This window comes from Equus quagga, chromosome 14 (assembly GCF_021613505.1).
Source record: "Equus quagga isolate Etosha38 chromosome 14, UCLA_HA_Equagga_1.0, whole genome shotgun sequence".
Classification (NCBI taxonomy): Eukaryota; Metazoa; Chordata; class Mammalia; order Perissodactyla; family Equidae; genus Equus; species Equus quagga.
In genome coordinates this window covers 22832642-22845046 of record NC_060280.1, presented here as the reverse complement: position 1 = coordinate 22845046, position 12405 = coordinate 22832642, and the positions used below count along the sequence as shown (strand labels likewise).

At 52.7% G+C, this 12405-nt stretch overlaps 2 protein-coding genes across 6 annotated transcripts in view; one reads left to right on the top strand and one right to left on the bottom strand.

Annotated features, from left to right (window-relative positions):
* The first annotated feature begins 2566 nt into the window (after window positions 1-2566).
* SMPD1 (sphingomyelin phosphodiesterase 1) lies at window positions 2567-6998 on the top strand. Its single transcript, XM_046638095.1, is given in 7 exon segments — window positions 2567-2804; window positions 2806-3030; window positions 3934-4706; window positions 5266-5437; window positions 5657-5733; window positions 5928-6073; window positions 6209-6998. Coding segments are annotated over 7 exon segments (1878 nt in total). The 5' UTR covers window positions 2567-2729; the 3' UTR covers window positions 6619-6998.
* Window positions 6999-7133: 135 nt separating this feature from the next.
* Window positions 7134-12405, bottom strand: part of APBB1 (amyloid beta precursor protein binding family B member 1) — a 30151-nt gene continuing 24879 nt past the window's right edge. For 4 of the 5 annotated variants that reach the window (XM_046637491.1, XM_046637492.1, XM_046637490.1 and 1 more), the window contains 3 exons: window positions 8121-8236; window positions 7793-7969; window positions 7134-7708 (listed from right to left, as the gene is read on the bottom strand). In XM_046637491.1, the coding sequence (XP_046493447.1) occupies window positions 7541-7708; window positions 7793-7969; window positions 8121-8236 (461 nt within the window). In that variant the 3' untranslated portion in view covers window positions 7134-7540. Of the gene's footprint in view, window positions 7709-7792; window positions 7970-8120; window positions 8237-10139; window positions 10196-12405 lie in introns of those variants that run through there. The other variant, XM_046637493.1, reaches the window with a different exon arrangement.

Genomic DNA, 12405 nt, shown 5'->3' with positions numbered 1-12405 from the left:
TGACCTGCTTTAACTCATCTCGTGACCACTGACCACCAATCTGCTGTGCTCATCTTGTGACTACTGACCTGCTGTGCTAGCAAAGCATCTCGTGATTGCAGTAAAAGAGATATTCCTGTCGTACGTGATGTAAGTTCCTTGTTCCACGACAGTATAAAACCATGCTGTACATTCCATTTCTTTGGAGTGCTTCCTTCCTTGAGGAAGGAAGCGCCTAGGCTATAGTTCTCAGACCTGGCTCATATAATAAACTCACTCCAATTTTGATTTATAGATCAGTTATGGGTTATTTGTGTTGACACTACAAAATAAAACTCCTTCACATTATACCCCCTGATTTCAGTAGTTTCTTGGTTCTGTTCTCTCCCCATATGGACTACCTTCATGGTGACCAGAGTCACAGGTACTCTGTGTTGTCTCCACATAATTTTTCCCTTTGGGGGTGGATTTGAGACTAGCCACCAAAGCTCAGACTGACCAAAACCTGAGCTTGGTCCAGCATCAAGGTCTGACCCAGCACTCTCTCCTGCTTTCATTTTAGCTATGATAGGTAACAATAACGAAGAGATCATATATTTTGCTTTTTTCTTATTAGTTTCCATTTCCTTAAGCATCCAGTGAACCAAATCCCCAGGACTTGGATTCATATCTAATCTCCATTGGTAAACTTTACATTTAGTAACTGACTACAGCATAACTGCTGTTCCATACCATAGTGACTATGTGGCCACCCAGGAATCAAAGGTTCCTTGTCCTCTGCCCTTTCATTCTTTCTCTTCCCAAACCACCTGTTTCCATGAGCTAGGGTCAGTCTAGCAAATCCTACTTCTGGCCCCAATTCTGAGGTGCTTTTTCTGATACCGAGCAATTCTCCAGTTCTCTGACACCAACTGGTTGTACAACAATTCAACTAAATTCTGACACTATCTACCTGGAGTCACCAGCAGATCCCACAAATTAAAGGGCCCAGTTCCACAAGACTGTCCCCACTTCAGATGCCACTCGCAAGTCCCAGGTTGCCATCTGTACTTCTGACCAACCAGCTATAAATTCTAGGGTTTCTTGACCCTCTCTGCAGGTTTGATCATTTGCTGAAACAACTCACAGAACTCAGGAAAACCTTATTTACATTTACTGATTTATTACAAAGGGTACAACTCAAGGATAACCAAATGGAAGAGATGCATAGGGCAAGGCATGGAAGAGGGGATGTCTTGGAGCTTCCATGCCCTCTCCAGGTGTGCCACCCTCCAGGCACTCAGATAGAGTAATTGTGGTATAATAAGAAATATGTTTGGTCTTTGTCTCCAGTTCCTAGCACAGACCTCCTAAAACCCTTTGAATTTCCCAAGTCATAGGACTGTCTTTTGTTATTTATACCAGCCCCTTTCAATCACAGAATGCCCACAGAACTGAGGAAAAGAGTCACTTGAAAGAAATTCTCAAAGAAAAGAACCGGCAGGATGTGGTAGCCCTTAGAGAAGCACTCTACGAGTTAAACAGCTCAGGTTTTGGGGGATTTTTTTGTTTGTTTTTGAGGACGATTAGCCCCGAGCTAACATCCGTGCCCATCTTCCTCTACTTTATACGTGGGACGCCTGCCACAGAATGGCTTGCCAAGCGGTGCCTTGTCCGCTCTGGGAGCCGAACAGGCGAAACCCGGGGCAGCCTAGTGGAACAGGCGAACTCAACCGCTGCGCCACCCGGCTGGTCCCAACAGCTCAGGTTTTAATCGCTGTTCTACCACTTAACTTCCCTGCATTTGTTTCCCACCTGTAGGCTGGAAGTAAAAAGAGTACTATACTTACTTCTGAAGGTTGTTAGAATCGAAGATTAGTCATTAAAAAGTATGTGGATCAGCGCCAAGAGCATGTGCAGAGCTCAATAAATGTTAGCTTTTACTATCATGGATGCACGGAGGGGGACCCCAAATTTCTAGTCCATGTTCCTGGTCCTCTTGGCTATATGCCCATTACTCCTTCTTAGTCATTTCATCATCTCTGAGCCTGTTTCCTCATCCATAAAATGAAGGTACGGGTGTCCCCACACAAGCCCACGGTCCCCTAGAGTGACTCAAATATTCTCAGTCAGGGTGACTCAAGGGTGCTGGTGCCAGTGGCAGAGCGTGGGAGATGGAGGGGATGCGCCCTCTCAGCAGAAAACACACTCACGCGCCCAGTGTGAGACTCCCTGCCCGGCCGTGCTCTCCCGCAGCCTCCCTTCCCGAGTTAAATGCCAGAAGGGCCTGGCCGTTAGCTGTCCCAGGAATTCGAAGGCAGGTTTGGAGAAAGGAGGCGCCTCACTCCAAAAGCCTCGGATGGGCCTTTCACCAGCCTCACTTGATGGGCTGTCAGCAGGAGCGTGCGGCCTCCCGCGCCTGTGACCGCAAGGAGCTTCCCGCGGCCCCGGGGCCCCAAGGTCCCAGCTTCTGGGTACAGGCCGGGGCGGAATCGGGGCGGGGCCGCGGCGGGGTCGGGGGCGGTCCTAAGCGCGCCCAGCCCACTCCGCCTCCGCCGGGTGGACCCGGCTCCCCGCCCGGGCGGTGGACAGTTGCTGGGAAACAGAGGAAGAGGAAGGGGCGGAGCTGCTTGTGGTGGCCGCGAAGCAGTCAGCCGACTGCGGCGGGGGTAGTCAGCTGTCCCTGGCGCCGCCCGGAGCCCGAGGGCCAGCCAAGGCCTCGGCCGGCGGGGGTAGGACGGGCGAACCAGCCCTGTCTAGGAAGCCGGGCAATGCCCTGCCACGGAGTGTCTCCCGGCCAGGGCCACCCCAGGTCTGGCCGGGAGCACAGACCGGACAGGTCCCGGGGGGGGCCCCAGCCTGGGGCTCCTGTGGGTGAGCCTGGTGCTGGCGCTGGCCCTGCCCGACTCCCTGGTGCTCTGGGCCCCAGCCGGGGCCCACCCTCTTCCCACTCAAGGCCATCTCGCCAGGTTCAGTCGCCTAGTGCCCCAGCTCCGGGACGCCTTTGCGGGGTGGAACCTCACCTGTCCGGTCTGCAAAGGTCTGTTCACCGCCATCGACTTCGGGTTGAAGGTGAGCGCTAAAGGGGCTGCGGTGAAGCGCTCGGGATGGGGGCTGGGGCCAGTGCAGGCGCTCTGGGGTCCTCAAGAGCATCCCTGATGGAGAGGCTGGCATCTACAAGCCTATACCGAATTTGCTCTCCTTTAGGGACCTCGTGGCTACATGCCACCCACTACCTCCATTGTGACCTTGTAAAGTAAAGAAAGTGCAAGTAATATGCTGGACACTGCCAGCCATTTAATACAGGTTAAATCAAGCCTGCTAGGTGGTTTGATTACAGTTGTTATCTCCATTTTTACAAATAATAGAGACCCCGGAGATGAAGTCAATTGCCCAAGGGCACACAGCAGTTGAGGGGCAGGGCTGGTACTTCCCTTCTGATATGCCTGACTGAGTTTCCTCTGCTTCACACTTAATCATCTCCAGCATAATCATGCCTGGTACTCGTTACTCAGAAGGGACTTGAATTAAGAAATATCCAGGGGTGTGAGATTGGATGGGGCTGCCCTGACCCTAATGGGGTTACGGCAAGAGCTAGTTGGTAGGTGAGCTTTGCAGGGCTCCAAGGGAAACAGCTCTGCCCTCCTGTGTTCCCAAACCCTGGACAGTATGTCGTTCTGCCCAGCCCAAATTTCACGGCACTCTGCAGAAGTATCTGAGAAAGCCAGCTGGGCAGGCAAAGGCCTGAAATGCCACTGGCCACTGAGCTGAAGGAGAACTGGCGTGGTGCTGCCTGAGTCACAGAGCAATGTCTGTCTGTGGGAGGCACAGGTGCACTGAGGTCTCTTCTCCACGGTGCCACTGAGTGTAGCCCAGCCCCATTTGGATATGGAGGCTAAACGGGTAGTAACCAGAGGTTGGCCTGGTCCCTGTGCTCTGTCTCTGACCTCTCACCACTGGTTCTTCCCACCACAGAGGGAGGCCAGTGTGGCCTGGGTGGGCTCTATGGCCATCAAGCTGTGCAAGATGCTGAAGATAGCACCGCCCACTGTGTGCCAGTCAGCTGTCCAGCTCTTTGAGGACGACATGGTGGAAGTGTGGACACGCTCAGTGCTGAGCCCTTCTGAGGCCTGCGGTCTGCTCCTGGGCTCCACCTGTGGGCACTGGGACATCTTCTCATCTTGGAATATCTCTTTGCCGGCCGTGCCGAAGCCGTCCCCCAAGCCACCCAACCCCCCAGCCCCAGGCGCCCCGGTTAGCCGCATCCTCTTCCTCACTGACCTGCACTGGGATCATGACTACCTGGAGGGCACAGACCCTGATTGTGAGAACCCTCTGTGTTGCCGCCAGGATTCTGGCCTGCCACCCGCCTCCCGCCCGGGTGCTGGATACTGGGGCGAGTACAGCAAGTGTGACTTGCCTCTGCGGACCCTGGATAGCCTGCTGAGGGGGCTGGACCCTGCTGGCCCCTTCGATATGGTGTACTGGACGGGAGACATCCCCGCCCACAACGTCTGGCACCAGTCTCGTCAGGACCAACTGCGGGCCTTGACCACCATCACAGCCCTTGTGAAGAAGTACTTGGGGCCAGTGCCTGTATACCCTGCTGTAGGCAACCATGAGAGCACACCTGTCAATGGCTTCCCTCCCCCCTTCATAGAGGGCAACTATTCTTCCCGCTGGCTCTATGAGGCGATGGCCAAGGCATGGGAACCCTGGCTGCCTGCTGAAGCCCTTCACACACTCAGGTACTTGAGGTCCATGGAAACCCAGGAAGGGAAAAGAAAGGTGGATGAGAGTGAGGAATCAGGGGCCCCGGGCATTATCTGTGACTGCCCTAGCATGAGTCCTCAGCTCTCCTCACTGGCCCTCCCTAATCTGACCCTACCTTCCACTTCCACCCTTATCTCCAGCCACCCTCCGTCACAGGCCTGACAGCATACTCTCTCCATGCAAGTCTGTGTCTTTGCTACATTGGCGTTCTCTAAAATGCCTTCTCTTCCTCTTTAACATCCCAACTTACCCAGGCCCAGGCCATCTTCCCTCTAAATGGCCTTTGCTTCCTATTCTCACTGACTTTTCTCTCTCCCCTGAACTCCTGGAGCCCTTAGCCCTGTGACCACTCTCCTCAGTCACATGGGCCCCATATTCAGTACTGTTTGGTCTTCAGCTAGAATGTGAGCTCCTTGAAGCTAGGGATGATGTCCTGTATGCCTCTCCCCTCCCCCCAGATGCCTAGCATGGAACAGGGCATGCAGGACCAGGATCATGAACGAGTGTTGACCCCTCATGTTCACTTTGTTTCAGAATTGGGGGGTTCTATGCCCTTTCCCCACGCCCTGGCCTCCGCCTCATCTCTCTCAATATGAATTTTTGTTCCCGTGAGAACTTCTGGCTCTTGATCAACTCCACAGATCCAGCTGGACAGCTCCAGTGGCTGGTGGGGGAGCTTCAGGCCGCTGAGGATCGAGGAGACAAAGTGAGGGAGAGTGGTGGGAACACGGTGGAGTAGGTGCTGATGGGGGTTTGTGGGGAAAAGCAGGCCCTCATAAGCAGACTCTTGTTTGGAGCTGGAGCCCCTGTGAGCAGACAAGCTTGGTTTTCTGGTGCCAGCCAGTGCAGGAGAGATGAATACCCACTATCCTGGCCAGGACTGCCTGGACCCCTCCTGCCCGGATAACCTCAGCTCTCTCTGCAGGTGCATATAATCGGACACATCCCCCCAGGGCACTGCCTGAAGAGCTGGAGCTGGAATTATTACCGAATTGTAACCAGGTAGGAGGAAGGTCGGGGTGGAGGGATGAAGAGTCTAAAGGTTGGAAATTCCCTTGAGTATCTCACCATCCCTGCTGTCCCATTCGAGTGGAGAGTGTACTTACTTGAACAGTATGGAGAAAGAAAGCATCTTCTCTCTCCAGATCTCCTTGCTCCCTACAACCTTCCGAATGTAATTAGTATCTTCTGGCCAGGTATGAGAACACCTTGGCTGGTCAGTTCTTTGGCCACACCCACGTGGATGAATTCGAGGTCTTCTATGATGAGGAAACTCTGAGCCGGCCGCTATCTGTAGCCTTCCTGGCACCCAGTGCCACCACCTACATCGGCCTTAATCCTGGTGAGTGAGGTGGAAGGGAGTTGTTGGGATAGAGGAAATTGGTGAGAGAGGAAGCGGGAGCCAGGGGCAGGTGGGACATATGGCCCCTCCCCAGGGTTGCTCCTTCCCCCTCCAGTCAGCCCTCCCTCCTTGCAGGTTACCGCGTCTACCAAATAGATGGCAACTACTCTGGGAGCTCTCACGTGGTCCTGGACCATGAGACCTACATCCTGAACCTAACGCAGGCGAATGAGGTGGGAGCCACGCCACGCTGGCAGCTCCTCTATAGAGCCCGAGAAACCTATGGACTGCCCAACGCGCTGCCTGCCGCCTGGCACGACCTGGTGTACCGCATGCGGGGCGACACGCGGCTATTCCAGACTTTCTGGTTTCTCTACCATAAGGGCCACCCACCCTCGGAGCCCTGCGGCACCCCCTGCCGCCTCGCTACTCTGTGCGCCCAGCTCTCCGCCCGCTCAGACAGCCCTGCTCTGTGTCGCCACCTCATGCCCGATGCAGGCCTCCCTGATGTCCACAGGTTGTGGCTACAGCCACTGTTCTGCTAGCACTCCCAGGGCCCAGAATTGGGAAAGTGTGTGTCTTAGGAAAGGAGCAAAACCCCCAGAGGGCTGCTGTGTTGAGAACATCTGATGGAAGAGCCTATCCACGGGCCCAGGCACGGCCCGGAAACAGGACCCTCTCCTTTCCTGGAGCTGGTTTAGCAAGATGTGGGAGGGGTTGGCTGCTCTGGCTGTGCCCAGCATCCAGACTGCCCTGGGGCTGGTGTCCTTTGATGGCCATGGAGCAGAGGTCTCAGCTGGCACTGCTCTGGCAAACCAGAGGGGAGTGGTCACCCTTGGCCTGTGCTGGCCAGCCAGGAAACCTGTACTGCTGCTGCTGCCTGCCTGCCAGGCTATTAAAATAAAGATAAGAGACTTGGACTCCAGACGCTTCTGTGACTGTCCCAATTTCTTCTTTTGAGGCAGGCAGGGCAAGGGGGCCTTGGGAACTGGATCTTAACTGAGGGATCACTGTACTGGGGGAGATGGTGTGGGGCAGGCACAGGAAGGCACACAGCTCAGCAGGGCAGACAGACTTTATTAGTGATATCAGTACAGCAGAGGTGCCCACGGAGCAGGGGGGAGGGGACCCATGCCTGAACCAGTCCCCTCCTTCTGCCCCTGCTGGACTCTATGAAGATGGGGCCTGGCCTAGACCAGTTCCTCCTGCTCCACCTGAAACATGGGGATGAAGAGCTCGGGGCTGGCCTTGCTTCCTGCTCCTCTCGTCATCAATCCAGTATTGTCGCTTCCTTGCAGGGATTAGATCTCTCCCTCCCCAGCCCCTAGGCAGGGAACCCCAGCTACTGGGGAGGGGCAGCTTTGGGGGGGCCTGAGGCCTAAGAATAGCCTCTAGGAGTCCTCCCTGCCCCATACCCTTGAGTTCCCTGGGGCCCAACACAAGCAGGTGGAAGGAGGACTCAGGGCTTCAGGGAGTATGGGCCCCGAGCCGTTTGGGCTTGAGGGAGCCCCACAGCGACTGAACGCCCCTGCGGACAGTCCACCCTACACGCCGGGCAACAGACTCAGCAGGGGGTGCCGGGAGGCAGGAGGTGGAGGCCTGGGAACGGGCATCCAGACACTTCTGGTAGCGGAGCTGCAGAAAGGCAGGAGGGGCAGTCACTCTCCAGCCTGCCTCATGTGGGGTTGGCATCACCACTCCACCACCCTACCCGCTTACCATGCACGCAGCCTGCACGGCCTCTGAGAGGCTGGCAGCATTGGGCTCGCACCAAAACATGTGGCAGCAGAAGGAGGCTGGGCCGGCAGCCATGATGAATGCAAACGTGTGGACATCTCTGCCCACAGCCAGGAAGGACAGGAAGCGCACCCGACACTCCCCCAGCACTGCCTCCGTCTGGAGGGAGGGAACCCAGTTAGAAAGGAACAGCCCAACCCTCTGTTCCACCGGGCACATCCATCTTATTGGCAGCTCTTCCCCTCGCCCTAGTCTCCCCTCCATGGCAAGACAGAGCCATGTCTTATCCTTCCCCCACCCAGGTCTTTACCTGCTGGTGCAAGATGGTGAGGGTAGCAGGCGCCACGCTGACATGACTTGGGGTCCACTGCTCACGGCTACTGGAGGACAGGACTGACTCCAGGGCTCCATTTATCACATCTACCCCTAGAAGATAGGGACATACACATGGCACCACTAGGAGTGAAGAAAGAACACCCCAACTCTATTCTACACTTTCTAGCTGTGCCTAGTCAGGCCCAGAGCCTTTGCTCCGTCCTCACTTCACTGGCCTACAGCCCTGGGGGATGCTGCACAGGTGTCCCTTCCCTGGTGCTCTCATCCTTGGCTTCAGTGACTTGGCACTTTTCTGGTTTCTTCCATCTTGAATCCTAGGCTTGGTTTTCTTCACTGACTCTGCCTCTTCTTCAGCCTCCTAAACTGACTGACCCTCCCAAAGCTCTGACCTCCCCATATCTTGCTCTCTCAGTGGTTATCCACATTCAAACAGCCCACTGCTTCACACCACAACAATGACCCAGATCAGAACCCACAGGCCCATCCTCTCCCAAGACCCAACATTTGTTTTATTTAAGATATCCATTTGAGGAACGTTCACTCTTGTATCACACTGTGCTAACTCATTACAGTGCTTTACAACAATTTCACAATAGATCCTTTTATCACCATTTTACAAATAAGGAAACTGAAGTTTATAGAAATCAGGTAATAATCCTTAGGTCATCCCAGGAATAGGGATCTGAAAACAGGTAATCTGATTCTAGAGCCTGGGTTCTTAGCCAGGCCTTTGTCCTGCCCCTTGTCTACATTCCAAGTTTTCAGAATAAGAAGGGCTGTGTAAATCTTGGCTGCACTCAATAATTTCTACAGTGTGCTCGAAGGCCAAGGAACCCAAGGCTCCTGGCTTTTAGATCAATCAACTTTCCCTTGTAACACAATGGTTTCCTCCACCTCAAACTGCTGTGAACGATTTCCACTCCTGCATCCCACTTTTGCTTGCACTCAGCAGAGAGCCAAGGCAGGAGCACATGGCATGATGGAGGCCTGGGTTCCAGTCCCCGCACTACTCATGAGCTGGCTGTGTGAGGTAGGCGTCCTCACCTTCCCAGTGAAGAGTTAGAGGTTAGAACGAACAACGCCAACACAAAAGGTGCATGCCTCTGTGGTCCGCTCCTGGGCCCCCTTGCCCCTTGCCCCTTCCAGTGCCTCTGGGCTCCCCCTAGGAGTAGACTACGTGGACCCTTTGTGGGCAGAGGACAAATGCCTTCTTCGAAAGTGCTCCCTCATCTTGGCCTTGCTCATCTTACCTCTGGCTGGATCAAGGCCAAGCTCCTCTCCAAGCATGCAAGTCCTCCAAAAACTGGCCTCATCAGAGCTGTCAAGCCTCGTATTTTACTGCTCCCTGAGCTTCAAATGATTTATATAGTATTTATTAACATCTAATCTTGGCAAATGACCTGCTAGGCAGATGGGGAATACAAAGTAAGAGATGAAGATGCACTCGAGGGACACAGACTGTAACTGAGGGCATAGCCTCTGTCTGGAGTGCTCTGGCCCCTTCACTGTCTAAGAAACTCCCAATTCTCATCTTTTGGGGTTCACCCAGGCCCCACCTGGGAGGCCTTCTCTGCTGTGGAGCAGAGAGAGGATGTTTCTGGGACAACTCTTAGCACAACATCTAGTAACTGCTGGAAAACTTTTCTCCACACTATGCTGTAGCTATCTCAAGGACAGAAACCAAGTTTAATTCACATCTGTGTCCCCAATCCTATCACAGGGCTTATCTACTCAAGGAATTACAGAAGCTTGAGCAAGTCACCCTCAAGGCAGCATGGGCTGACACACCTGAACTGGTATAACCAAGTCACCCAGGAGTCCCCAGAAGGTGACAGTGCCAGCAGGAGTGGGCAGGTCAAGTCAGATTGCAGAGGGCTGTGATATTTATGACATTTAGGCTAGTGCAATGAAAATCTCAAAGATCATGAGCGTGGATGAGACATCAAAGTCAAAGTGCTCAAGATGCAGGTGGGGCTGTCAGGGTGAAGCCTACCTCAGAGTGTGGGGAGGATCAGCAGGGAGGTGGAGAAAGCAGTGGAACAACTCGGCCTGGGAAAAGTCAGCCATGTTTGGTAACAATTTAGGACTGAAACCCATACCTGACTCCCAGCCCCACACTTCCAAATCCCCTTATCCTGCTGTGATTTTTTTTCCATATCAGTTGTTGGCTTCCAACATACTATATAATTTATTTATTTTATTGTCTGTCTCTCCTGGCTAGAATGTTAGCTACTTGAGGGCAGGAGTCTTTGTCAGTTTTGTTCATCAATGTATTCCAAGAACCTAGGACAGTGCCTGACATGAACCAGGCAGTCACTAGTCATTTGTTGAATGAATGAATGATTAATGAATGAATACTGCAGTTTCAGTAGGGGCCAATGCTGAACTCCTGGGGGTTAAAAAGGGAACATAGGATAAAGCAGGCTGTGAGCTTAGAGACTCCTGGTGTGATAGCCCCGGCTTCAACAGAGCAGACCCATCAAGCTGAGGGGCAGCGGAGGGGCAGTCAAGGGTGGCAGACAGTTGCTTAAGCATTGTGAGAACCTGTGTAGGGTAGCAGATGGAGAGGAGCAGATGTGGGAGTAGAGGAGGAGGGAACTGGAAGAGAAACAAGGGTTTAGAAGCTGAGAGGGAGGAGGAAATGAGAGCAAAGGTAAAGGGGTGAGCCAAGCCGCCTCCCTGCTCCCTGAACATGATTTTCCCACCTCTGGCTCCACATCTGTGGCAGTGCCACTGAATCCAACTGGAATACCCACTCTTCTCTCTGCAAACCCCAGCCTTTCTTCAAACCCCAGCTCAATCCCCAGCCTTTATAAGAAGGGTTCCCTCATTGAATGTCATTAGAGTCAGCATGGTTTGAGGGGAAAAGCAGAGCATTGAAGATGACCAGGGTCTGAGTCCTAGGTCTACAACTCCCGGCTATGTCACATGAGGGTTCTCATTCATTCTTTCATTTGTTTGTTTATCCATTCACCAAATATTGTTAGTTCTTCCTAAGCATCCTTTGACATGGCACCCAACCACTTCTTGAAGCAGTCTTTTTTCCTCCGACCTCTCTCCTGCTGTCACTATCCTTGGCAGTTTCATCCTCCTCCACTGTCCATTAAATGTTAGAGGACCTCAAGGCAGGCCTAGCCTCATTTCCCTTCTCACTGCAGGCTGCCCACTTCTCCACACTCATGGCTTTGATTACCTCTGTAATCCGGTGATGCCCACACCTGTATCTCCAGCCCAGACCTTTCCTCTGTGAATTCAGCTGCCAACCTGTTTGCTATTCTGCTTCCCCAAGGCACATCAAACTCAGCATGTCTGAAACTGACCTCAAATTTCCACACCAAAACTGGCTTCTTCCAGTGCTACCTTCAGAGAACAGCACCACTATCCTGTTAGTTCCAAAAGCCAGGGGCCAGGAGTCAGCCTTAATGCCTCTGCCCCTCACATTCACTCAGTCCACCAAGCCTTGTTGATTCTAATTGTCTAAATGTCTTGAATCTACAGACTCCTCTTCAGCTCTACCATAGTCCAAGATACTCTCATTACTGGCCACAACTACTGCAAGATTCTCCTAGTTGAGTTCCTTATGCCCACCTCCACCCACTGAACATCTTTCTCCATGGTATCACCAAAGGGAGCTTTTCAAAACTCAAATCTGATTAGGCCAAGTGCTCTCCCAAAAACTCCTCAATAGTTCCTTGCTGCTTCTAGGATGAAGACCAAATCGTTAATGCGGCCTGCGAGGTCCCACAGGGTCTGACCACTGCCCAGCTCCCAGCCTCATCTGGCACCACTGGCCTTCTCTCAATGCCTTTGAAGTATCAAAGTGCCTTCCACTACGGGTCCTCGCACACACTGTTCACTCTGCCTGGAATGATCTTTCTCTGCCTTACTCCTATCTTCATCCCACTTTACCATATTAGCTCCTATTCATTTTTTGATCTCAATTCAAATGTCGCTTTCTCAAGGAAGCCTTTTCTGACTCCCTAGACTAAAAGAAATTCCTCTGTTATGTAGTTTCATAGCACCTTGCTACTTTCTGTCAATGAATGACTCAATTTGTAATTACACATTTACTTGTGCGATTATTTGATTAATTCCTATTTTTTCTACTATAACCTCCATGAAAGCATGACTATGGTCATTATTCTCACAGGACCTGACACATGGTAGGCTTCAAAGGTATTTGTTAAGTGAATGAACAAATAAATAACAGGCGCTGTGAAAGCATTGAAAATATGAGTGAACCAGATAGTCTCTAACCT